At 43.1% G+C, this 27,726-nt stretch overlaps 2 protein-coding genes across 2 annotated transcripts in view; one reads left to right on the top strand and one right to left on the bottom strand.

The window, feature by feature from the left end:
- Positions 1–860: 860 nt before the first annotated feature.
- Positions 861–2,956, bottom strand: LOC136308652 (cytochrome c oxidase subunit 7C, mitochondrial-like). Its single transcript, XM_066236225.1, has 2 exons — positions 2,927–2,956; positions 861–1,028 (listed from the first exon to the last, which is right to left on the bottom strand). The coding sequence occupies exons 1-2, from the start codon at positions 2,954–2,956 to the stop codon at positions 861–863; spliced, it is 198 nt and encodes a 65-aa protein (XP_066092322.1).
- Positions 2,957–18,258: 15,302 nt separating this feature from the next.
- The window catches only part of LOC136308987 (centriole and centriolar satellite protein OFD1-like), a 50,433-nt gene continuing 40,965 nt past the window's right edge, over positions 18,259–27,726 (top strand). The window contains 2 exon segments of the mRNA XM_066236959.1: positions 18,259–18,640; positions 23,320–23,520. Of these exon segments, the coding sequence (XP_066093056.1) occupies positions 18,548–18,640; positions 23,320–23,520 (294 nt within the window). The 5' untranslated portion in view covers positions 18,259–18,547.

Genomic DNA, 27,726 nt, shown 5'->3' with positions numbered 1-27,726 from the left:
AGTAGGCAGAAGAGATTCCCACCCTTATGGAGAGAAACTGATCAGCCATTTTTTTTTTGTTTGGTTGTTTTTTTTGTGTTTTTTTTTCATTTTTCTGAAGCTGGAAACGAGGAGGCAGTCAGACAGACTCCCGCATGCACCTGACCAGGATCCACCCGGCACACTCACCAGGGGGCGATGCTTTGCCCCTCTGGGGCATTGCTCTGTTGCGTCCAGAGCCATTCTAGCGCCTGAGGCAGAGGCCACAGAGCCATCCCCAGTGCCCGGGCCATCTTTGCTCCAATAGAGCCTTGGCTGCAGGAGGGGAAGAGAGACAGAGAGGAAGGAGAGGGGGAGGGGTGAAGAAGCAGATGGGTACCTCTCCTGTGTGCCCTGGCCGGGAATTGAACCCGGGACTCCTGCACGCCAGGCTGACGCTCTACCGCTGAGCCAACCGGCCAGGGCCTGATCAGCCATTTTTGATAACACTCAGGTTCCTTAACTTCCACTTGCAGGCTTCACTTAAATGCCACTTAAATCTCCCTATTCCCCAAGTCCCCTTTTTTCTTTCTTATCATACATATCTTCCCAAAGAAATTACTTCTGTACACTTTCTATGTAGTCTAATGACAATATAATTTTTAAAGATTTCATTTAACAGCTTTATTTTACATAGGATGCTTCATTTACTAAAATCATAGGTTCCAAGTTGCTCCATGAAAATAATCACACACACAAAAAGTGATATTCTTAGCATGTCAATTTAAAAAATTTCCCTAATTACTTTTTTTTAGTTCAACAGTTTAATCCATTTTTCAAAGAGACTGCGCCTCTTAAAATGATGCTCTTCTTACCTGTTTCACGAATTAACAAAAACATCCTTATTTTTTAAGCATTTGGTGTCTTACTATGAAGAAAGGTGCAGCAAATCCAGACCCAAAGAACAGTGTCATCGTGGCTAGTAACTGCCACTTATTTTCCACTGAAAATGGCAAATTCTTCCCTGGGCCCTCCTCATAGTGGCTCCTACGGACTACAGAGGTTGTGAACTGTATGTAGGTAGAGCGCAGAGCGCATTCCTAGCAGCTGTGGCTGATGCAATGCTGTGAGAACACTCCAGCACCTGAAACCCTCCTATGCACACCCAGGAGGGAGCTCGCCCACTATAAGGAAGTGACTCGGTGCTAACCAGGCAACTCCCTGACCTTTTCAGCCATTGGCTTTGAGGAACACGCTGTAACACCCTATAGGCTGAACCTGTGTATATAAGCTAGCTTACTTCCTGAATAAAGCAGAACTGCGTCACTAAACCTGGTCCCCGGAGTCGGGTCTCTGTGTTTCCATCATCCTCACCCCCCGGTGGGCCTTGTCCATATTCTGGCACCCAGGCAGGGACCTAACCAGCATCCAAGGGACGGGTGAGTGACCCTCTGCAATGGGAAACCTTCTCCCTTACTCCTGAGCCCCACAAACTCGAACCCTCCATGCCCAATTGCACAGTAGGCAAGTTAAAGTTAGTGAAAAGGATCTTTGTACTTACTGGGAAATCCTCTCAGGTTTCAACCCTTGGCTCGGGGGCACGCCTCTTTGGGACCCGGATACTTGGGCCCGAGCTTTCCGGCGCGTCTGTTCAGCCGAAGTACATGAAGGACAAACCTTCTCTCTCGGCCTCATTCCTGCCCTGTTAGCGATACATGCCTGCCTGACCAGTGCTCCTGCTGGGGACCCTCCGCCAGTGCCAAAGATATTACAGGCTACACCTCTCTCTGGGGAGCCCCTACCTTCCTATTAACCCCCCTCCACTGAGGAGGAAAGTAGTTTAGCCTCCGAGTTTGACAAAATTGCGGCTGCGCAGAAACAAAACCAACCGAATTGCTAACTTCCCCATCAGCTCTGCTGCCTGAAAAAGCAGAAGCCACCACTTCTACAGTCCCTGTTGGGGATCAAAGCCCCGCCCCAATTCCTCAGATTATAAACCTAACCCTTGTTCCCACTGTAGACTCATGGGCCAGCCTATACACCCTATGTGTCTTTTTTCTTTTCGCCCCTCCTTTGTCTGTCTTGTCTATTTTTCTGTATCTCTCGCTCTCTCTCTCCCTCTCCCTTCTCTCTGAAATGACGCTGGAAGGACCCAGCCACAGCACAGTGGCAGGGACCACACCCTCTTCTAACGCAAGGGAGAGGTTATGCTTGTATTTTTCAGCCAATTTGGATCCCAGGAACCTCCCAACCTGCTTGACAGGGTTTCTTGGGCACCCACTAAGTGGTTCAGCCTTCACCTGTCCAAAGCCACAGCCCTGGGCTCCTCCACACCGACTATGCCTGAGGGGAGGAGGTCCTCCGTGCTCCAGAAGAAGACCTCGTGGCCAGCGTGCATGCCCCATCACCTGGGGGGATGTGGAGGCTTTGGCGGGGCTGGCCCAGAGAGTGGCCCCTGGCGGGCCCCCAGGCCCTGGTACTCTGTTCCTCCTTATGTGTGCTATAGTAACCACTAACTCCCAGATGCAGGTGGACCCCCACGTCTGGGCTGCTTTTCCCCACCCTGGAATTATCCTGCCCGTAGAGACAACAACAGCAAGCTGTCATTCATCAAGTCCAATTGGCCCTAATTAAAAGAGAAGGGGAAAATGCAGGTAGAGCGCAGAGTGCATTCCTAGCAGCTGTGGCTGATGCAGTGCTGTGAGAACACTCCAGCACCTGAAACCCTCCTAGGCACACCCAGGAGGGAGCTCGCCCGCTATAAGGAAGTGACTCAGTGCCAACCACGCAGCTCCCTGATCTTTTCAGCCATTGGCTTTGAAGAACATGCTGTAACACCCCATAGACTGAACCTGTGTATATAAGCTAGCTTACTTCCTGAATAAAGCGGATCTGCGTCACTGAACCTGGTCCCCGGAGTCGGGTCTCTGCGTCTTCGTTGTCCTCACCCCTGGTGGGCCTTGTCCACAGTGAACCTCCGAATGCTCTGTCCCAACATTGTGCTGTTGGAAACCTTGCAAAAAAATGGCGATATCATACCAACTCCTTTTTTGCACAACCTTGTTCCCTTCCTTGCAAGGACCGAAATTCCTAATTACTTTTTAAAATTTGATTTAATGTCTTCTATTTTCAAAAATGTAAGTTAGGATATCATTTAAAAAAATAAACTTAGCCAAAAGAGATGGATATCCAACTTTCAACCCAAGAGCTCTGTTTCCATGTTCCACTTAGAGCCAAAACTGATCTTCCTCCACATATGTGTTCCTCTCTCTGCATTCTCTGTCCAGGAGAAAGTCACTGCTATCCACCCAGTGCCCCAGACCAGAACCCTGGCAGCCATCTTGCCTCCCCTCTTCATTCTCCATGCCTAGCTAGTCACCAGGTACTTCTTCTCTACTCCCCAATGAGCTCAAATCCTTTCCCTTCATTTCAGTCACTACCACAACTTTTAGTTTGAACCCTCATTACTCCCCTAGATGAACACAGAGTGTTTCAATTGATCTTGCTGTTTCCTTCCATCTGCCTCATTGTCCAGAGTGACCTCACTACAAGCCATCTGATAGTGACTCATTAACTTCATGTCATTCTATTGGTCCTTGTTTCCAGGATAAAATTCAAACTCTTTACCCCAGCATCTACTTGGGAGTCAGATAGATCTATGTTTGAGTCCCAGATATAAGCACTTTCCAACAGTGTGATCTCAAACAAATAAACTCTCTAAACCAGTGGTTCTCAAAGTGTGCGCCAGGCCACACTGGTGCACCCTAGAAGATTTCCAGGTGTGCCCTATGGTAATCCAGAGAAATATGTGCCTGTTGGGGACCAAAAAACCAACAAACCAACAGGATTTTTGGAGTTTAGATTTTTGGGAGATAGAGGTGTGGGGAATTGGCTGTAAGCTGACAGTCTGCCCAACCCCCCACCTCACTTGCCTGATTAGGTTGCAAAAGGCTGTTAAGCTGTGGTGCTGGATTGTTTACACTACCCCCCATGTTCCCCCAAAGACTGGAGACAAGTTTCTTCTATTCTTTGTTTGGTATAAAGTTAAGATGATATGTATGGTGGGGGTTTTCTGCACTCAACGCAATTAAGAGTAAAAAGAGAGGAATTCTTCAATGTATTGATGAGGAAATGAGAGTTTGCCTTTCAAATATATGCCCAAACATTGAAGAAATCTCTAGGACACATCAGGGTCATGTTTCTCATAAACACAAGAAAGAAAAAACTTTACAGATTCATGCTGGGACCTGCTGAATTTATTAAATCTTACTAAGAATGTATCTATATATATATAAAATAAATTTTTTGATTTTTTAATCCCTCTTTTACAAATTCTAAAAAGTATAAAAAATGTAACAAAAATGTTTTTTAATGTCAGAATAAAAATTTTGTATTTATTTTGTTTAATTACTATAAAAGCACACTTGGACTTTATATACAGTGTGTCCATAAAGTCATGGTGCACTTTTGACCGGTCACAGGAAAGCAATAAAAGACAATAGAAATGTGAAATCGGCACCAAATAAAAAAAACTCTCCCAGTTTCATACCTATTCAGTATAGTTCGATGTAGGCTCACGCACAGATTTTTTAGGGCTCCTTAGGTAGCTATCCCATATAGCCTCTACAGACTCGTCACTGACTGGTGGCCTACCAGAACGGGGTATCTCCACCAAACTGCCGGTTTCCTTCAGCTGCTTATCCCACCAAATAATGTTATTCCTATGTGGTGGCGTTTCGTTATAAACGCGCCGATATTCACGTTGCACTTTGGTCACAGATTTTAATTTAGCGAGCCACAGAACACACTGAACTTTCCTCTGTGCCGTCCACATCTTGACTGGCATGGCCGTGGGCTGCTCCACTGTATACATGGTGTTACATCATCGTCTGCGCATGTGCATATGCTGCCACATCATCCTACAGAAACTGGGAGGGTTTTCCTTTTATTTGGTGCAGATTTCACATTTCTATCGTCTTTTGTTGCTTCCCTGTGACTGGTCAAAAGTGCACCATGACTTTATGGATGCACTATTTTTCTTTAATATTCAACTTAATTATTATAACATATTTTTCAGAAATTTGTATATAGTGTGCTACAATTATTTGTAGGATTTTAAATGCGCCCCAACTTCAAAAAGTTTGAGAACCACTGTTCTAAACTTTGTTTTCTCATCTGTTGGAGCTCATTAAGGCAGGAGTGTCCCCACATACTGGCATTTAGGAGATTAATGTTGAATGAAAGGAAAACATAAAAATCTACAAAAAAATATTTTCCTTTAAAAAATTTTTGAAAAAAAAATTTTTTTGATACAACTTCAGTTTCTCCCACAGTGTATTCTACCTTTATTTTCTGATAAACACGATGTAGTGCCTTGGGGATATACACTGTCCCAGACCCACCCCTAAACAATCACATGACCTTTGAAGCATTAGTTTACTTTTGTCTCAATTTCTTCTGTGAAATGAGGATTGTTTTGGATCATTAAATAAATACTCCGCTTGGGAAGGGGTTGGGTGCATAGTAAGTGCTTGCCAAATGTTAACTGTCATTATCATTTCATCAAACAGGAATGTGGTGCCCCACTTTGTGACTCTCAAGTTTTTCTTTTTATGGGAAAATCGTGCTTTAAGCACGATTGCTTTGGCCAAAAGAGCAAAATCTGGGGACTCTTGCCGTGGAAGGGGAGAAACAGGAAAGAAAAGCAAATTTGGTGACTCATTAGGTCCCTATTTTACTGATGAGGAAGTGAAAGGATGACATGCACTGAGTCACATTCAAGACACACAGTCACAGATCATTTGAGAGTTGGACCAGGGCCCTAGGAGTTGCTATGACAGGTTGCAGGTGAAAAATAACACTTTTGGAAGACAGAGAATAGAAGCAGTTAATTACAAAAAATGGTCAACAAATTAGGGTGTAACTGAGTGCACTCCCTGAGCAATAACACATCAAATTAGTCAGCTGTTGGTGAAACCAAGTTGCTAACCAACTTGTTCTTCACTAACGGGGACTTTCTATAGAACCAATGAACAGAGGACTTACTAACAAAGGTCCAGGTCGCCTTCCGCTGGACCAGAAAGCTCCCAGCCACGGGAAAATTGGAAACCTGAGGCCGGAACACCTGCGGTAGGTGCGGAGCCGCTGAGGGGCGGGGCGGGCTATTGTGACCACGTACCTTCACTGTGAGGCGGGCCGCGTGGAGAGAACTCTGGGCATGATTGGTCCCTCATAACCAAGTGACCGGCTGGTGCCATCTAGGACGACTGCCTTCACTTTAGACGCAGCTGCGAAGGAGGAGGAGCTTCCGCTGCGCTGGGCCAGTGTAGGTTTGTTTGTCTAGTCCCCACCCCTTTTAAATGTTTCATTTATTTATTTATTTATTTATTTATTTATTTATTTATTTATTTACAGAGACAGAGAGCGAGTCGGAGAGAGGGTAGACAGGGACAGACAGGAACGGAGAGATGAGAAGCATCAATTATCAGTTTTTCGTTGCGACACCTTAGTTGTTCATCGATTGCTTTCTCATATGTGCCTTGACTGCGGGCCTTCAGCAGACTGAGTAACCCCTTGCTCGAGCCAGCGACCTTGGGTCCAAGCTGGTGAGCTTTTTGCTCAAACCAGGTGAGCCTGCGCTCAAGCTGGCGACCTCGGGGTCTCGAACCTGGGTCCTTGGCATCCCAGTCCGACGCTCTATCCACTGCGCCAGTGCCTGGTCAGGCCCCACCCCTTTTAAATACTAGTAGTCTAGCCATCTCCCAGTAGCAGAACAGCTGTGGCGACAGCTGTGGCCTGCCCGGCGGCTCTGCTGCAGGGCAAACAGCGGACAGTGTCATCCTGGTCCCCGGCTCCACATCGTAGCCCCCAGGGCGAGCGAAGGCTGGGACAGGGCAGTGAGTTTAAGACTTAACTCTCACGGGTAAAGCCTTGTCCTGCTGCCGGAAGCCTCAAAGCAGCCCCAAGGGGGAGGGGCAGCATGCAGCTTCAGATGCTGAGTGTGACATCTATGAGGTGGTGGCAGTAACATCTAAGCCCTCTCTCTACCCCAGAGCCCGCTGTCCCAGAACCTGCTACCCCCAACGGTAAGAAGACGGTGGCCGCGGGCGCTCTCAGGCGTACCTCTGGCTTCCAGGCCCCGTGGTCCCTGGGGAGGGCGCACCCCCTGGGCTCCTTCCTGCTGGGAGCAGGCTGTCCCAGGCTGGGGCAGCTCTGCCTGTCATCCCCACTGTAAGGTCGGTGGATAATGGGGAAAGGTCAGGCCTGGGAATTTTGGCTAGGACCGCCCACAACCAAGCGCACCAAAAGAAACTTCCCAGGAGACCTTTGGAAAAGAGCCACACCTCTGTCAGCCAGTGAGATTTCACCAGGTCATATTAACTCGACCACCCTAGGGACCCTTTAAATACCTCTCACGCGGGTCACCCCTAACGACTTGCCTAGCTTCTGTCCCCAGGACTGAGGATCCTTGTCAGGTGGGATGCGCGCTGTACTCAATAAAGCCTTTTATTATTCCACAGTTCATGGCTCCGGCCCTTTCCTTCCTTCTCCGTGGGGAAAAATACTTTACATCCACCCCTTATTCTTTCCTGGTCCTGAACAGCCACTTTCTTTCTCTCTTCTCTACCAAATGTCCCATTCTCTCCCCTGTTCCCATTTCTCAGCCCAGCCTGAGACCCTCCAGTCCTCTACCCTGACTGTCTGGGGTTCTCTTTAAGGTCCAGTGGGACTTTATAAAGATTCTTTCCTCTCTTAATTTAAACTTTAATACCCCACTTCAGAGTATTCATCTGATCTCCCCATCTGTTCCTATCCAGATGGTGCTGAAGAGAAAGAACCCGGCAAGGGCCTGGTGGTACCCTTGCCTCCCACCTGTAATGCTGCTGTTAATCCAAATTCGGAGGGACCCGAAATATGGAAGACAGGAGCAAGGTCTGTCGTTTACACATTAAAGCTTTATTGTCTAGCTTGGCCAAGCGGCGGGAACTCCGACAGAAATCTGAGGGAGAGTGCGCTGGCCCTTTGTTCTACTTAGTTTTTATAATTTTGTAAGTGGGAAGTACAGAATCAAAAATTGCAATTAGGAGCCCCTTACCGCTATTGGTTATAGTCATATGTCCTTTAACATGATAGGACCATGTTCAATTCGCAAACCATACATCATTTTGGAGAAAACAAAATTTACAAGCCAACACAATGGTAGAAAGATATCTCTTTACATATTAAAGGGCCTTCCTATATTTTCTAGTGTTCATCCGCCTTCTCTCTGTCCAGAGTCAGACGTATTAACCACCTGCATTTACATAAGAGGTAGTTTCCGTGGGGACAAATGCCCGCAAATGGCTCATAGTTATAAGAAAAGGTTTATTTTGGCTTTTCTCTTCCTGCATCTGGCTAGCCATTCACTCCTTTCCCCACAGGTGTGGTGGAATGTCAGGGAATCTATGCTTTCCTTCCCTTTTCATTTACAATACAATGGCAAGAGCCATCCTGGTTATGCTAATCACACAGTACAGAGACTATTCTCACAATTTCTCTGCACACCTTAACCCAAATTAATAAAATGTTCTCAAAGCCTCCTAAAATATTAATATTAATTCTGTAGCCTTTTGGTACTTTACAACATCTGCAGGTGAAATGGCTCAGTGGCTCCTCACTACTGATATTCGGGACAATTCAGACACAAATGTTTTAGTGTTTGTTATTTAAGTTCAAACTAGCGACCGGTATAGGAGAGCCTATATAACGTTCTGAAGTAGGCAGTTTTCAGTGGGATGGAAGCTGCTTTATTCCTTCCAACTATAATTTGAGCACAGAAGGAAAGAAAATGGTGGGAGAGGGAAGTTAAAATAACTGAACAATGTGAAATGTTACTGTCAGCGCTGAAGAGAATAGTTCAGTTTTGTCCAAAGGAGAACCTACTACGGAGTCCTGATTGTTTTAAAATCCCCCCTGGGACCCAAATACGTCTTGTCTTTGTGACATTCGAATAAAAGCTATAAAATATATTAATAGGCTTTAGAAATAACTTCAAAGGAACTAGTCCAGTAAACAGGTGAGCCCAGACTCCCAGGATGGCTAGGAGCTGAAGAGTCCTTGAGATAGAGAAGTCGTTAGACTCCCAGGATGGTTAGGAGCTAAGGAGTCCTTGAGATAAGGAAGTCACAAGAACTCCTAAGACAGTAAATGTAACCACATCCTAGGGGATAGATAGGGATATTTCCAGCTGGGGCTTTCAACTGTATGACTGGTTACTAAGGCACGTGACTAGAATTTAATTTGGGGGAGCCAATTGCTAAATGCCAAATTTGCTTCTGTATGAACTGCTTGCTTGCTATGCTATAAGAACCCCTAGACTGTAGGCGCTCGGTGTGGCTCTTGTGACTACCACTTGAGTTCACCCCTGCACAGGTTTGTTTTGTTTTGCTTTGTTTTCTTTTTCTCTTGGCCATAAAACTTTGTCTGAAACTCTCCAAACATCTCCAGTGTTTGTTTTACCCGGCGAGTGCAACATTTTATGGGGGCTCGTCCAGGATTTTTGGCTGGGGACAGGCGGAACAGCTCGAGCTGGTGAGTATTTTGTTGTGGAATTCCCTTGTTTCTGTAATCTGTCTGGCTCCGGAGCATTTGCAGTCTGTGGTGGCAGACAGGATGCTGTCAGAGACCCGCCCAGACACTCGGGCCAAAGGGCAGGACGCTGCCGGCTGAGGTTTCTGTTTCTGTCTGAAATCGATCGATCGTTTTGAAGTAGTGAGCTCACTCGCGCCGCGCCGCGCTGCTGTCTGGTTGTTTGTTTAGCCTGAATGACTGTGTAGGAAATTTTGTGTATTGCCCTCCTGGGATTTGCTGCACTGTTGTGTTTAGTGTTAATTTGTTTGCCAGTACAGTGTGATCAACGCTCATCCATCTGGATCACCCTGCTTATAGGGTAGGGAATCCTGTGTGTTGTCTTTGTAGGACTAGAAGCATACCTGGCTGAGAAGAACAAGCACCGCGAGATGGGACAGCAAGAATCTACTCTTAAATCCCCTCTTGATTGCATTTTAAGTAACTTCTCTGATTTTCAGAAGAGAGCTCAGGGTTATGAGGGACCTCCACCCGATCGAGAAACTCTCCGGACCTTAAGCCAAGTGGAGTGGCCATCTCTTAAGGTTGGATGGCCATCTGAAGGAACCTTTGATCTGCCCATAGTTTTTGCAGTAAGAGCCATTATATATCAGGTGCCTCACCCAGACCAATATGTGTATATAGATGTTTGGATAGATATAGCTACAGACAAACCTGGGTACATTAAGAGGTGCATAAAAGCAAATCAAAAGGTTAAGAGAGCTATTTGTGTGAGCGCAGCTGACATTAAGCCTCGCCCTCCCTCCGCTCCACTTGCACCTAAAAGAGAGCCTCCCAAATCGTATCCGGTCCTTTCTGATGTTACTGAGGATATAGTAGACCCTGTAAATTATCCTCCTCCTTATCAGAAGCCCAGGAAGCCAGATTCAACTGTGCCCAAGAATGTCCAGAGTCCTCCCCACACCCGGGGGGGGACCCCTTATGCTCAACCTTCCTTTGATGGAGGTGCCCCAATGTTACCTCTTAGGGAGGTACTGCCCCCACTAGATAAAGGACCACATGCACCGTCCCGAATGATTTATATTCCTTTTTCTACTAGTGACCTTTATAATTGGAAACATCAGACCCCGTCGTTTTCAGAGAAACCTCAGGGGTTAATTTCTTTGCTTGAGACTGTTTTCAGGACCCATCAACCAACTTGGGATGATTGTCAGCAGCTTTTGCACACCCTGTTCACAACGGAAGAAAGAATCCGCATCAGCCAAGAAGCTGAAAAAGTATTTAGGGAAGAGGGGGGCACTGAAAGGGAACTAGAGAGGACGCTCCCCAGGAGCCCCCCCAGTTGGGATCCAAACAATGTCAGGGATAGGGAATCGCTTACCCAATATCGCCAGGCTCTATTAAGGGGAATAAGGGCAGCTGCTAAGAAACCAACCAACTTTAGTAAGGTAGGTGAGGTAACTCAGGGGAAGGATGAGTCCCCTGCTGCATATTTAGAGCGGCTAATGGAGGCCTACCGGGTTTATACCCCTATTGATCCTGAGGCAGAGGAAAATCGCAGGCTAATAAACATAACCTTCGTCACTCAGGCAGCCCCAGACATTAGAAAGAAGCTCCAGAAAATAGAAGGATTTGAGGGAAAGAATAGGAGTGAATTATTAGAAATAGCACAGAGAGTCTATGTCAATCGTGATGACCCTGAGTTAGGGAGAGCAGCTGTAAAACTACTCTTGGCACAGCAATCAAAAGGACCAAAAGGGAAACAGCAGCCCTTTAAGGGAAAGAAGGGAACTTTCCCGCAGAAGCAACTAGATAAAGACCAGTGTGCTTATTGCAAAGAGAAAGGTCATTGGAAGAAGGATTGCCCTAAGCTACAGGCCGTAAATCAGGAACAAAGCTCACAAGTCTTGCTCCAATTAGATTGACGGGGCCAAGGCTCCATTTCTGTTGGCCCCCAGGAGCCTATGGTCACACTGTCAATTGAGGGGAAACCAACTACCTTCCTAGTTGACACGGGGGCCACTTATTCCGTCCTAAAGAGACCACTTGGGACATTACAAAAGGAATCCACAAAGGTAATAGGGGTCACTGGCAAAGCTGTCTCATATCCTCGAGCCACTGCTCGGATTACAGACCTGGCGCGAGAGACTATTACTCATTCATTCCTGATTATTCCAGACTGCCCTTACCCGCTGTTGGGACGAGATTTGTTGCAAAAATTTCAAGCAACAATAACCTTCAACCAGGAGGAGAATGCAGAAGGCAAGGTATTAGTGACTGTGCCAATATCAGAAGAATACCTGATTGCCTCCCTCCCGGAAGGTAAGAGCGGGTTTACGGGCATCCCCGAGGAAGTAAAGCAGCAGGTTCCTGGAGTCTGGGCAGAGAATAATCCTCCGGGATTGGCAGTACATCAGCCGCCTGTAGTAGTGCTGTTGCGGAGTGATGCCAGCCCAGTATGCATCAGACAGTATCCTGTACCTGCTCGGGCTAAACAGGGTATAGCACTTGAGGCACAGCACTTGAGGCGCTTATTAGAAGCCGGGATTCTCCGGGAATGCCAATCTGCCTGGAACACTCCTCTACTGCCAGTACAAAAACCTGGAACTCAGGACTATCGCCCAGTGCAGGACCTGCGTGAAGTGAATGCTCGGGTAGAGACCATACATCCTACTGTGCCAAACCCCTATACCCTATTAAGTTCATTGCCACCAACGCATGTTTTCTATTCAGCATTAGATTTGAAAGATGCCTTCTTTTGCATTCCATTAGCAAAGCAAAGTCAGGAAATGTTTGCCTTTGAGTGGAATGATCCTGAGAATGGACTTTCAGGCCAATACACTTGGACCAGGCTCCCTCAGGGTTTTAAGAATTCACCAACCATATTTAATGAGGCTTTGTGCAAAGACTTACAGGAGTTTCGAGCCGGCCACTCTTCAATTGTGCTGCTGCAGTATGTGGACGATCTCCTTATTGCAGCCCCAAACCAGGAGAGTTGCCAAGAAGCTACATTGGAACTACTCCAAGAACTGCAACGGATGGGCTATCGAGTATCTGCTAAGAAGGCCCAAATTGTCACCCAAACCGTGAGTTACTTGGGGTATGACTTGAGGGGAGGACAACGTAGCTTGTCTAGCCAAAGAATTCAGACTATACTACAGATTCCTGAGCCTGTAAGTAAGAGGCAAGTACGAGAATTTTTAGGTGCCGTGGGATATTGCAGACTTTGGATACTAGGATTTGCAGAGCTGGCCAAACCTTTGCATGAGTTAACACGGGGAAAAGAGGAACAATTTGTATGGACAGAGGCGGCACGAGAGTCTTTTCAAAAACTTAAGGAGGCCCTAGTTGCAGCCCCGGCATTAACCCTGCCAGACTTGTCTAAGTCTTTTCAACTATTTGTGACTGAGAAGAAGGGCATTGCTCTAGGGGTCCTCTGTCAAGAACTGGGACCTTGGAAAAGACCAATAGCCTATCTGTCGAGAAGACTAGATCCTGTGTCATCAGGCTGGCCAAATTGTTTGAGAGCACTTGCTGCTACCTCCATCCTTGTAAAGGAGGCCAGTAAACTGACTCTAGGTCAAGACATTCAGGTCATTGGAGAGCACTATTTAGAACAAGTGCTACGGGCTCCACCAGATAGGTGGATCTCGAATGCCCGACTAACACAGTACCAGGCACAGTTGCTGAACCCCCCCGCAATACAATTTTTGAAAACAACGGCCTTGAATCCTGCTACATTGCTCCCGTTGCCAGACCCATCGGTGATCCATGACTGTAGACAAATATTAGATACCATTACAGGAGCCAAACCAGATCTACGGGATCAGGCCTATGAGAAGGCAGATTTAACTCTGTTTACAGATGGAAGTAGCTATGTTCGGGATGGGCAAAGGTATGCTGGAACTGCGGTGACCACTCAAGACACTGTGTTATGGAAAAAGGCACTGCCTAAAGGCACATCTGCACAACGGGCTGAGCTTATCGGACTCACACAGGCCCTTAGAATTGCTGAAGGGAAAAGTGCCAACATCTATACAGACAGTAGATATGCCTTTGCCACGGCCCATGTACATGGCGCCATCTACCGGGAGCGTGGGTTACTGACTACTACAGGAAAAGAAATTAAAAATAAGGATGAGATTTTAGCTCTATTAGAAGCCATTTGGTTGCCTAAAAAGGTGGCAATAATACATTGCAAAGGACATTAAAAGGGGGATTCCCCTATAGTAAAAGGAAACCACTTTGCTGATCGAGCGGCACGGAATGCAGCCGAAGAATCTCCGTTATAGTTAAGGATTTAACTAGGACAAAGAAGAGGAGGAAATGTGACATTCGAATAAAAGCTATAAAATATATTAATAGGCTTTAGAAATAACTTCAAAGGAACTAGTCCAGTAAACAGGTGAGCCCAGACTCCCAGGATGGCTAGGAGCTGAAGAGTCCTTGAGATAGAGAAGTCGTTAGACTCCCAGGATGGTTAGGAGCTAAGGAGTCCTTGAGATAAGGAAGTCACAAGAACTCCTAAGACAGTAAATGTAACCACATCCTAGGGGATAGATAGGGATATTTCCAGCTGGGGCTTTCAACTGTATGACTGGTTACTAAGGCACGTGACTAGAATTTAATTTGGGGGAGCCAATTGCTAAATGCCAAATTTGCTTCTGTATGAACTGCTTGCTTGCTATGCTATAAGAACCCCTAGACTGTAGGTGCTCGGTGTGGCTCTTGTGACTACCACTTGAGTTCACCCCTGCGCAGGTTTGTTTTGTTTTGCTTTGTTTTCTTTTTCTCTTGGCCATAAAACTTTGTCTGAAACTCTCCAAATGTCTCCAGTATTTGTTTTACCCGGCGAGTGCAACAGTCTTCAGTGACTTAATGGACTTCACTGTCACATTGCCTGCCTCTTCTAAAGGAGACGTGGAGACTCATGAGACTGTTGCTCACAAGTTTCAGTAGAGAGGGGAAAACTTACATTTAGACTTTACTTTGTAATATAAAAGTTTGGAAGTTAAGATGTCAGATCCTGCACAAGAATGTTTGTCTCCATGGCTGCTGCTTCCTGTTCTCCCCTCCTGCGGGTAGAATCCTGTTCAACTTTCAGAATGTTGAGAAAATGTTCTAAAGACCAAAGAGCTGGGGTGGGGGGGAGCAGGAGAGGGTCAGAGAAGAGGAAATGTTTGATTTAAAATAATTCTGGGCAGCAGCTTGGCTAATGAAGACTGTTCTTTGAAGTAGAAAACAATGTATCATAAAGATGGTCAAGGCCCATTGACCCATTTGTTTCATTTAAATGACAAGAGTTTATTTCCTTATTTCTATGAAATGTCTTATTAAATTTGAGTTGAGCTCTTAATTTCCTTAAAAGTTTGAATATTTAAGCCTGTGGATTCACCCAAACGGTTGTCTTGGCTTTGTAAGTGGGAAGTACTACTCCTTTTTCAGAATATTCAATATTGTGGAAATAAGGGAACAAATTATGTGAATTAATTGTACTTTTAAACACAAAGTAAATAAGTACTTGTGGAAACTGTCTGCTTGGTGTTGTAAGGTAATCCTTGGTGATTTTACAAACTAGTTGGTGGATGGGTAGTGCTGAATGAGAGACCAGAATAGGACCTTTATATATTCTTTTAAGATTACAACACATTTTCATGTATGTCTCATTTCACCCTTCTAACTATGAAGAAGGCCCATGTATACTTGCCCTACATTGCTGGTGGAGAAACGGAGAATTCAAGATCTGGAAGGATTGTGTGACACAGCTGCTGGGCTGTGTCAAGAGGCTGACAAGAGGTGATAGATATGCCAAATTCAGTTCTTCTGGTGCTTTAAAAATAACCTCTTGAGAATGTAGCTTATACAGTGTGTTCGTAAAGTCATGGTGCACTTTTGACCGGTCACAGGAGAGCAACAAAAGACAATAGAAATGTGAAATCTGCACCAAATAAAAAAAAAAAACCTCTCCCAGTTTCATACCTATTTAGTGCAGTTCGATGTGGGCTCATGCACAGGTTTTTTAGGGCTCCTTAGGTAGCTATCCCATATAGCCTCTACAGACTCATCACTGACTGATGGCCTACCAAAACGGGGTTTCTCCACCAAACTGCCGGTTTCCTTCAACTGCTTATCCCACCGAGTAATGTTATTCCTATGTGGTGGCGTTTCGTTATAAATGCGCTGATATTCACGTTGCACTTTGGTCACGGATTCGAATTTAGTGAGCTACAGAACACATTGAACTTTCCTCTGTACCGTCTACATCTCGACTGGCATGGCCTTGGGCTGCTCCGCTGTATACACGATGTTACATCATCATCTGCGCGTGTGCACATGCTGCCACATCATCCTACAGAAACTGGGAGGGCTTTCCTTTTATTTGGTGCAGATTTCACATTTCTATCGTCTTTTGTTGCTTTCCTGTGACCGGTCAAAAGTGTACCATGACTTTATGGACACACTGTATTTTATAGTTTCTCCATGAAGTAGGCCTATCTTAACTTATTCCAGTCTTGATTATTTCCACTAAAAATTATTGTACATACTCAGAAGCAACATTTACCTCTCCACCCTATATTTCTAAATTTGTTTCGATGAATAAAAATAAAAGTAGAAGTCATGAAATAGAATGAATTTACCAGGTAAATGAATTGATATATTTTAACAATCTGGTCTGGTGACTTGAAATTGAAGCCAAGAATGCCCTGGACAGAGGGGACTTTTGGAGAAGGTGAAAAGAGGGCAGGTAAGGTAATGAGGATCAAAACACAGGACTATGAAAAGGAGTGTCAAGTCAGAAGAGTTGAAAAATAGAGTTCATGAGTATTCATGAGTACAGAATTTACCTTTTTATGTTAACATGAGAGTTGAAATTTCATTTCAATTTGTTTTAAATTTTTTGGGGGGATTCAATAAAGTGATATAAGACACCTCGGTTTCAGCATTTGGTATTAAGTTTCCATGGAAACAAGGTTACAACACCAAATACAAAGTACGAGCACACTGAAGGTTTGCTTTTAATGTCTTTATTTTGAAAAATTTTACATCAGTTTCTTTGGAAACTAAGAAATATATGTTTAGATGTAAAACATTTCAGCTTTTCTACAATAGAGAATTGAATTATTTGGTTACTTACACAAAATCATAGAACTGATGCTCTGAAACAGAAGAACATGATTTTTCTCATGCCATTTTAAAGGGATATTCCCAAGAACCTAGTACAGATTTCAGATAGACTTAAAATTTTTCTACTACCTTTCTTTGTCTAACAGTATATCTAATATAATAGATTCTGGTATCAGTAACACAAAGAGAAGACAAGACACTAAGTTTCTGTTATCCAGTTTTATTATTACTCATCAACTTTTCGTACAGCTTCTTATGTTCTGACCTTACAAGCTTAGCTAATTTGCTGGCTCAAGGTGCTCTCTCACGTGACACTTCTTCCCCTCCCTGAGGAATGAGTAGGGAAGGAATTGGCAATAATATGTGGAAAAACCTCTGAGCAACAGATCTTTCCTCTTTCCAGTAGCTATTTTAAATCCTCTTTTTCTTTCTTTTCCTTTTTTTTTTATGACAGTATTAATAAGCATTTGATGTAAAAGATTTAGAAATCCAGAAGTCATTCATTTATGCTAATAACATTTGGAACTTTTATTGATCTTTTGGTGTTGATTCTTCCTGAAACTTTTGTACTCATCTAACCATAACATTTGGTTATTCTGCAAAAATGAGGTTATTCTTTATATGCTTTTAGCTTTTTGTTATGGAGAAAAGTAAGGACGTAAAGCACCTGGAACTGTGCTTAGCACCTAGAAAGCGCTCCAGGAAGTGTCTCCATGCAGCTGCATGGAGTTTTACTACATGCTTTTAGTAACTGTTCAGTGCATCATCAAATGGTTGGAACATCATTTGTTCCCCCACCCTTTGTGGTTGGCTGTCTTTTAAAGTGAAACCACACATAATCTCATTATGCTTTATTCTTGGAACACAGATATAAAAAAATGGATGTGTTGTACTTCCCTACGCAATTCAGATGGTATACTTTCTAATAACTTAATCAGGATGTCATTTTCCAATTAAGGAATTTTAACATTAAATGTTCTTATCCCAAATTAAAGTCACCTTTGTTTTTTCACTGGCTATCAGAATTCCTTTTAGGTTTCTGTGGTTCTTGTGCCTTTAATTCTGAATACTTCTCTAAGATTTGAAAGTAATGCTGATCTTAGATGACCAGATCAAAAGATAGCATTAGGCCCTGGCCGGTTGGCTCAGTGGTAGAGCATCGGCCTGGCGTGCTGAAGTCCCGGGTTCGATTCCCAGGCAGGGCACACAGGAGAAGTGCCCATCTGCTTCTCCACCCCTCCCTCTCTCCTTCCTCTCTGTCTCTCTCTTCCCCTCCCGCAGCGAGGCTCCATTGGAGCAAAGATGGCCGGGGCGCTGGGGATGGCTCCTTGACCTCTGCCCCAGGCGCTAGAGTGGCTCTGGTCGCAACAAAGCGACGCCCCCTGGTGGTCAGAGCATCGCCCCTGGTGGGGGTGCCCGGTGGATCCCGGTCGGGCGCATGCGGGAGTCTGTCTGACTGTCTCTCCCCGTTTCTAGCTTCAGAAAAATACAAAAAAAAAAAAAAAAAAAAGAGAGAACCCGGAAGAAGGAAGTGCGTGCCTCGGCCGGACTTCCTAGCTAAGAGTGGACCGCGGAGGGATAGGTCTCCTACCTCTTCGTTTCTCTCGGCTCTGTGGTCTGAGTTGGGCTCTGAGGGCGGGGTCCCTGCTGGTCCCCGCCACCAGGTGGGCGGGGTCCCTGCTGATCCCCGCCTCCAGGTGGGCGGGGCTGGCTGCTGGGCAGCCAACGCCTGAGGGCAGAGCCAGGTGGTCCCACGCGCTCTCCTCAGAAACGGCAAGAGAATTCTGTTTGCTTTCGTTAGGGCGCGGCTTCCCCCGAGCCCAGTCGCTGGCTTGTTTCCGCAGTACCCATTCCCTCTGCCTGCCTGCTGACCCGAAACCTTCTCTTCCAGTCCAACATGTACCCCAAATGTGACATGTTAATTCAGGATGAACTACGGAAAAGGTTGTACCAGACGTTTAAGGACCGCGGTATTCTGGACACGCTCAAGGTATCAGTTTTAGGCATGTCTGTTATATGACTTTTACAAAGTGTAACCTGTAGCAATAAGTACACGTTTACATCCATCCAGGTCTTGGGTTTTGAAAGTAGTACGTACGAGACACAGATTATGTTAGTGACCGACATTTTCATGTTTTGTATAGCTAGTTATCCTGGAACAAGAGTCTCAACGGTTTTAAAGTTAGGTTTATTGAAGTGACATTAAGATGGGAGGAGTAACTTTATGAAATGAACACATTTTAATAAGGTTAAGCTGTTTTGTGAAGCTGGTTTATAGGTTCCTGAACTAATAAGTGGTTTTGTAATAGTTTGCCTGAACGACATTGACACATGTAAAGTATTAAGTGTATTGCTTACTGTAGAATAGTTTAGGGAATGAGAACTTTCTTTAAAACATTTTGAAAGGTATGTATGTATATTTTACTTGGGGCAGCATATACTTATTAGAATGAATTAACAGCAAGGAGTAGGATTACCTCAATCGTGTTCCCATTATATACATTTCAGAAGTGTATTTTACACTTAAATTGGAAATTAAGGAAAAATGAGCTTGTATTTTTTCTTCTCCCTCCCCCATTGTTTTTGTAACTCAAAAAAAACCCCCACTTCAGACTCATATGAAAAATACAGAAAAACAGGAAGGAGAAGTCGGTTGTGATACAATCATTAATTGGCATAATGGGGTGTGTATTCTTTCTAGTTACTATTACATGGTGAGCATTTTCCTGTGTCCTTCAAAGTTTCTTGAAATCCTCCTTTTCAGTGGCACCAGGCTCTTTTTTGTATGTGTGTGCAATTTATGTGGCAATCACCACATAATTGGGGCAGCAAATATGTATTAGTATACTTTATATATAAATTAACAGCAAGGAATAGGATTAGTTCAAATATGTTTTCATTATTATTGATATATATGTCTATATTTTAGAAGTATATTTTACACTTAGAATGTTGAATAGGTTATATTCAGGTTTTGACCTCCTTCAGTTACATTTCTCATTTTTCCCTAGAATAGATTAAGTGGTTTCATGTGCCTGAATGACTTTATCCTGGACAATGGGATCAAAGGGCATGAGCATTTCTTTTAAAGGCTCTTCACCTCTGGTTCTAGAAAGATTGTAATAGTATCTATTCCACCGGCAGTTTGACAATGCTTGTCTCACTCCAATAGTACTGTCACGATGTTGTAAAAACCAATCTAAGATCGAAAATCTCTTATTTTAGTATTTATTCCTTTGATTATTAATGAGGTTGCACGTATTTTCTGGCCATTTACATGTTTTGCAAGAATTGGTAGTTCATGTCTCTTGCTTATTTTGGGGGGGCTGTTAATGTTTTCTTATTAATATATAAAAACTGAATAGAAACAATCCTTTTTCCATTTTTATGGCAATACTTTATCTCAGTGTTCAATTTTAATTTGGCTCTAAAAAATATTGGTGTTGTATTTTTTTAAAGAAGGAAATCTTTTTATTTATTTATTTTTTCAGAGGCAGAGATAGACAGGGACAGACAGACAGGAACGGAGAGAGATGAGAAGCATCAATCATCAGTTTCTCGTTGTGCGTTGCGACTTCTTAGTTGTTCATTGATTGCTTTCTCACATGTGCCTTGACCGTGGGCCTTCAGCAGACCGAGTAACCCCCTGCTGGAGCCAGCAACTGGAGCCAGCAACCTTGAGTCCAAGCTGGTGAGCTGTTTGCTCAAACCAGATGAGTCTGCGCTCAAGCTGGTGACCTCGGGGTCTCGAACCTGGGTCCTTCTGCATCCCAGTCCGACGCTCTATCCACTGCGCCACCACCTGGTCAGGCGGTGTTGTATTTTTATATCGTTAAATCTATTGATTTTTTTTGGCTAGTTAGTCTCAGTACATTTTTCTCTACTAAGAGCATGAATATTCACTTTTAAGTTTTTTAAAAGGCTTCAGATTTTGTAGTTAACACTTGATTCCACCTGGAATTAATTGTAGTGTATAATGCATTAGTAAGCTTTCCAATGTGCAATGGTCCTTGCATTCCTGAGCATGGCGGGTTTTCTTTTTATTTTTCTGTTTTTCTGGGTTAGTTCTGATCGCGTTTCACATGCTGTCTGTAGTCACAGTTGATATTGACTTACCCTGTTTGCACTATCCCTGTTGGGCTCCGGTATGGGGATTTTGTTACCCTTGTTCACCACAGCTGCAGTGTATCCTTGGGAGAAACTGTCCTGTTTGCAGCTGGTGGTGTTGCTGAAATCCAGCTTTGTCAATGGCAGGGCAGAATTTCACTCTCTGAGCTAGTTTTTATTTTCTCAGTTAGTTTTTACTTTCAGTTCAAGGGCTGTGGTCTGGGTGAGTTCTAATTTTTAAAATTGATTGAATTTTTAGTTGCCTAATTCTATTTGGATGTTTGATAAGAATTTTTATTTATGGTTAAGTACAAAGTTGGAACATTTATCAAATCTTTTTCATATTGGAGTCTACTCAGTCTGTCCATTTCTGGGGGAGATGTGCTGAGGATCCCAAGTCCCTTCTCCCACTTCTCCTCCCCCACATTAATTGTATGTATTTTTGTCATTGGAAAGTTAATTCTGAGTGGGTTTCCCTCTTTACATTGGCTGCTTTAAGATGGCATGCTTTTTGTATTTGTCAAGATGGGAGTTTTTAATGTCATTTCATTTTTTTCTACTCTTATTTTCCTTTCAACCTACTTAGAGCATTCAATTAAATTCTATCCTATTTCAGTACTTGTCTGTATGACACCTGGAATCACTTTTATCGATTAAGGTGGATCTAAATAAATTACTTCTTTAGCATGTTACAAATCTAATTAACCCTTTGAGTAGTACAAACATTCATGTACGTCCTTGTGCCTCCTGACCATCCAGCGAGCATGAAAAAAACTCACTACTCAAAGCATTAAACTACCTCTAAATTTTATTGGTGGAGAATGCTGTAGTTCTCTCATTTTATTATTTCTGTTACTGAACTGGATTAGATGAGGCAGAGCATGCATATTCTTCTCAGTGTCAATGTCTTTCGTATTATAAGATTGTTAATGTATAAGTCCTGTTCTATACTGGTAGTTACACACTGTTCTTCGCTCTAGCTGAAGGCTGGAAGACAGAGGTCTAGTAACTCCCTTTGTTTCTTGCTTGTATTCTGTTAATATGAATCTATTCTATATTATTCAGTGTTGAACCCCATGGATATGGCAACGTACTCTTAAGCTCAGCCCAATTATATATTTTCAGATTATATGCAAAATTGCAAAATAGATTAGAAAAAATACCCAGTAGTTCAATGAATTTAGAAATTTATTTATCTATTTATTTTTTATTTTATTTTTATTTTTTTACAGAGACAGAGTCAGAGAGAGGGATAGATAGGGACAGACAGGAACAGAGAGAGTTGAGAAGCATCAATCATTTGTTTTTCGTTGCGACACCTTAGTTGTTCATTGATTGCTTTCTCTTATGTGCCTTGACGGGGGGGGGGGGGGGGCTACAGCAGACCGAGTAACCCCTTGCTCGAGCCAGCGACCTTGGGTCCAAGCTGGTAAGCTTTGTTCAAACCAGATGAGCCCACGCTCAAGCTGGTGACCTTGGGGTCTCAAACATGGGTCCTCCGCATCCCAGTCTGACGCTGTATCCACTGTGCCACTGCCTGGTCAGGCATTCTTATTCTTTTTTTTTTTTTTTTTTGAAGACAGGGAGAGGGACAGATAGGGACAGGCAGATAGGAAAGGAGACAGATGAGAAGCATCAATTCTTCGTTGCGGCACTTTAGTTTTTCACTGATTACTTTCTCATATGTGCCTTCACTGGGGTCCTACAGGCGAGCCAGTGACCCCTTGATCGAGCCAGCGACCATGGGCTCAAGCCAGTGACCATGGGGTCATGTCTATGATCCTACGCTCAAGCCAGCAACCTTGGGGTTTTGAACCTAAGTCCTCAGCATCAAAGGCCAATGCTCCATCCACTGTGCCGCTGCCTGATCAGGCTGGAGATTTTCTTAAAATACTAGTTATTAGCTTTAAAAAATTGCCCACCTTGAACCTAAATTTTCTTACTTATAAAATGTGAGAAAATTACTGTATTTCACAGTGTCTTTAGATGTAAATAGTGTATATATATAATATATATAATATGTATATATATTATATATAATATATAATGGAAGGTTCTTCTTTGGGTTTACTGATTTCTCTTCTAGTTAGTCTCGTTTACTGTCATTCTGGGTTTACTGTTATTTCCTTTCAGGGAACCCAATTTTATATTCACAACTATGCCCAATAACCTGGTTTCACCCAGTATTGTTTCATATCCTCCAACAATCCACAGAGGTGGTGAAGCTGCAGAATTTTAATTTCTATTGATATCCTGATCAAGAGCTGCTGAAACAGACTCATAGAGAAGACAAATTAGAGATTGCATGTGTTCTGGCTATCCTAGCTGGTCACTTGGAAGCTGTTGAAAGCGGGCTTCTTTTCCCAGAACCCATGGGCTGCTTGTCTCACAGGGTGAGACAGAGTATGCGGCAAGGAAGTTCCTGACTTCTGACCATGGAGCTAGAAGCGGGAAATAAAGTGGAGAGTTCTAATTCATGTGGCCATCTGTGTCTCTGCAGTGCAACAACCCGCTGAAGGTTTGCTCCCTCCTGTTTCTTTTCTGTTTTTGTTTGTGACCTAGGCACAGCTGAGGAAGCAGCTCATTCAAGAACTGATACACTCTGCCCTGAGCGGAAAAGTGCAGCCCCAGTCCATGGCAGTGCAAGGCAATGCCCTCTTGATAGGGGCTTCTAACTGTCTTGTGGCAGACCACTTACAGAGATGTGGCTATGAGTACTCACTCTCGGTGTTCTTTTCCGAAAGTGGCTTAGCAGAGGACAAGGTAAAGTTTTTCCTTCCTTATTCTGAGTTTTCTACTAACAGCCTTTCTCCTCAGATGACTGTAAAGTTCTTCATAATAGCTGAGTGCTACTTGGCGGGCCTGGTCCGTTTCTCAGTCATCTTTAAAGCTACATCATGGAATTGTTATTTAATGAAGCAAAGCAGTACTCATTTTGATATTTTATCAATTCCTTGGCATCTCGATTATTAGTCTTTTGTTAAATTGGGATGTGTAGAATCGTGCAGTGTTTCAGATCTCGAGTTGATGTTATGATCCCTGTAGTCGACTAAGATACAGAACTGCCATTTATGTTGAATTTCTGTTGTGAGCTCAGCCCTGGGCTAGTCACTCTGCAGGTGTGTGTGTGGCCCAGGTGAGAAATCAGAGTCTGGAGAGACAGGGGTGATTGCTAGAGGCCACAGGATTTCTAGATCTCTAAAATGTGGTCTTTTAACAATGCCACAGGCTCTGTCTGTAGATCAGGGGTCTCAAACTCGCGGCTGTGCGGCCCGCCCACCAATTTTGTGCGGCCCGCAGACTAATCAAACTTCGTGGATTAATCTGCGGGCCAGTTTGCGGCCGCACAAAATTGGTGGGTGGGCCGCGAGTTTGAGACCCCTGCTGTAGATACTGCTCTTCTTTGTGAGGTATACATTATTTTTTTAAAAATCTCTGGTCTACTTAAATATTAAAACATGTTTTATCACTTTTCTAGTTATTTGAACTGTATTCCTCCACCATTGCCATTGAACATATTAGTCACACATTATTTTAAAGGCAGATACAGCAAACTTTCTCCGTATTTCTAAAAATAGACTTAAGTTTTTGGAGCAGTTTAGGTTCACAGCGAAACTGAGCAGAAAGGGAGAGTTCCTGCATGCTCCCTGCCTCAACACGTGTGCAGACCCCCTTGTCAACATTTTCACAATTAATGAGCCTTCACGGTGGCATCAGTTTCATCTGAAATCAACGTTAGGGTGCACTCCTTGTGTTATCCGTGTTTTTACTCTGTCTTATCCAGAATTGTCTAAAGTTTCATATTCAGAAGTTTTAAGAAAACATGAACAGTGTTAATACTTAAAAAATGTAAAACCTAAATATACTGTATTTATTCATTAATGACCAAACTACATATTAACATTAGAGGAATTCTTTTTTGGTCCATCAGTCTCTCAGGTTCTAATTATATTTCATAATTTTGCTTATTGCATGCGTAACAGTCAATTATATTATTATTAGAGCAGTAATTAATCTAGTTCACACACTTCAAAGTTTTTACTACTAAAAAATGCCATGCATGGCCCTGGCCAGTTGCTCAGTGTAGAGTGTGGGCCTGGCATATGGATGTCCTAGGTTGGATTCCGGGTCAGGGCATGCAGAAGTGACTGTCTTCTTCTCTACCTTCCCCACTTCTTTATTTCTTTCTCTCTCTCTGTCTATCTATCTCTATCTCTTATCTCTATCTCTATCCCCCTCTTTACCTCCGGCAGCCATGGCTCCATTGGAGCAAGTTGGCCCCGGACACTGAGGATGGCTCCACGGCCTCTGCCTCAGGCGCTAAAAAAAAAAAAAAAAAAAAAAAAAAAAAAGCCTCTGTTGCTGAGAAATGGAGCAGCTGCCCCAGATGGGCAGAGCATTACCCCTAGAGGGTTTGCCGGGTGGATTTTGTGGGGGCACACGTGGGAGTCTGTCTCTCTGCCTTCCTTTTTCTCACTGAAAAAAAAAATAACCATGCAGAATATTTTCTTTAAAGGAAAACCAAAAGAAAATAAATCATCTCATTGTTCTCACGATAGATATAGTAAATGATATGTACTGTACTGGAAATGTATGTTAAGAATAGCTACTCAGGGAGTGACATCAGAAAAATGGCGCCGTAAGGAGTGATACCGATAAATCTCCCCAAAAATTCAACAATATCTTCAACCAGAGACAGAAAAATCTATCCTTGGAGTCTCCAGAAGTTCCACACTAAACGCGAAGGCAGAGGCAGCAGCAACCCCATAGCTGGATCATTAGGCTACTAATTGAGGAAGGAAAGACTAGGAGAGAGGCTCCGGGAAAACGGACTCTCATTGTCGGAGCCTGCAAATGCTAATGAGCCTCAACTGCCAACGAGACTGAAGCCCAATATATGACATCGCCATAGAGACTTATCAACTGCAAACCTCTACCTAAGCGTACCACAGGGGCAGTACCCGGGGTACGGAGTCACCGACCAGGAAGAGGGAGAGAAAAGAAAAAGCAAGAAATTTACCTCTCAAAATCAAGAATAATCCACAGACTTTATAACCTATCCCATTTTATTATATTTGTTCGTTTGTTTCTCTTATCTTCTTGTCTTGATTATTTTCTTCCTCTTTCAATTTGGTTGTTTAATTCTCTGCTGGTTTTACTCTCTCCTTTCCTTGAAATACACTACCCATAAGTATTACATCTCCCATTATCTTTTCTTTCTTCTTCCTTTCTCTCTATTAGGGTTGTACTCCAAAACCCTTAACACTCTCTCTCTCTCTCTCTCTCTCTCCTTTTAATTCTTTTTTCTTCTTTTTGTGTTTTCCTCTTTCTTTTTTTTTCTTCCTCTATATTAGTTTCTTCTTTTCTCCTTTACTTTTCTTCTCATTCAATCCTCAAATCACGAAAAAATTATTTTATCTGGGACTCAAATTTTTATTTGTGGCGCTTTGGGGTTTTTTACTTCGCTTTTTTAACTCACTAGCAGTGCTCCCAACCCTGGCTCTCCATTTTATCTAGTTCTTGCTCCACTAAATACAATAGTAATTTTTTAATTTTTTCCCCTTTTTTCTGTTTCCCTCTTATTCCTCTCATCATATCTCTTAGTCAACCATCACCTAAAAGCAAATCATTTTATTCTTGACCCAAATTTTTTCCTTTTTTGCATTTTGTGGGTCCATACCCCCTTTTTTGCCCCTTTATCACTTCTCCCCAACTCAGGCCCTCCATTACAAGTAGTTTTTGTTTTATTTAGCACAATATAATTCACAGTTCACCACAAGATTTTCTCAAGAAGGAGGGGAGAGGAGGGGAGAGGAAAAAAAGGGGAGGGATAATAAATTTTTTTATTTTTATTTTTTTTAACTTTTCTTCATTAATTCTCATTAATACTATCAACAAAACTACCCTCAGATGCCATTAAAGAAAGGGAAATCGAATATCATGGATACAAAAGACAGAGAGGTATCACAGATAGATGAGGAAAAATCTATGGAGAAAAAATTTAATGTGTTGGAAACCTTGGAGCTAAATGACAGAGAATTTAAAATAGAAATCCTAAAAATACTCAGAGATATACAAGAAAACACAGAAATGCAATTTAGGGAGCTCAGAAAACAACTCAGTGAACACAAAGAGTATATTACCAAGGAAATTGAAACTATAAAAACAAATTAAACAGATGAAAAACCCAATTCACAAGCTGAAAAACGAGGTAACAAGCTTAGCTAATAGAACAGGCTAGATAGAAGGTAGGATTAGTGAAATAGAAGACAAGCAACTCGAGGCACAACAGAGAGAAGAAGAGAGAGACTCAAAAATTTAAAAAAATGAAAAAGCCCTACAGGAATTGTCTGACTCCATCAAAAAGAATAACATAAGAATAATAGGTATATCAGAGGGAGAAGAGAGAGAAAATAGAATGGAGAACATATTCAAACAAATACTAGATGAGAACTTCCCAAGCCTGTGGGAAGAACTAAAACCTCAAATTCAAGAAGCAAACATAACTCCAAGTTTTCTTAACCCCAACAAACCTACTCCAAGGGACATCATAATGAAATTGGCACAAACCAACAACAAAGAAAAAGTTCTCAAGGCAGCCAGGGAAAAGAATACAACATATAAAGAAAGGCCCATTGGATTATCATCAGATTTCTCAACAGAAACTCTACAAGCTAGAAGAGAGTGGACCACAATCTTTAAAGTCCTGAAAGAGAGGAACTTTCAGCCATGAGTACTATACCCATCAAAGCTATCCTTCAAATATGAAGGAGAAATAAAAACATTCACAGATACAGAAAAGATGAGGGAATTTATCATCAGAAAACCCCCACTCCAGGAATTACTAAAGGGGGTTTTCCAACCAGATACAAAGAACAAAACAAAACAAAACGTCAAGTAAAAGCTGCACCAAGAACACAGTAATACCAAATTTAAACTGTGACAACAAAAAAAGGGGGGAGGGGGAGG

The sequence above is a fragment of the Saccopteryx bilineata genome, chromosome 6, assembly GCF_036850765.1.
Source record: "Saccopteryx bilineata isolate mSacBil1 chromosome 6, mSacBil1_pri_phased_curated, whole genome shotgun sequence".
NCBI classification, from domain to species: domain Eukaryota; kingdom Metazoa; phylum Chordata; class Mammalia; order Chiroptera; family Emballonuridae; genus Saccopteryx; species Saccopteryx bilineata.
Note: the sequence above shows the minus strand (reverse complement) of the source record. Positions and strands in the feature narration are given on the sequence as shown.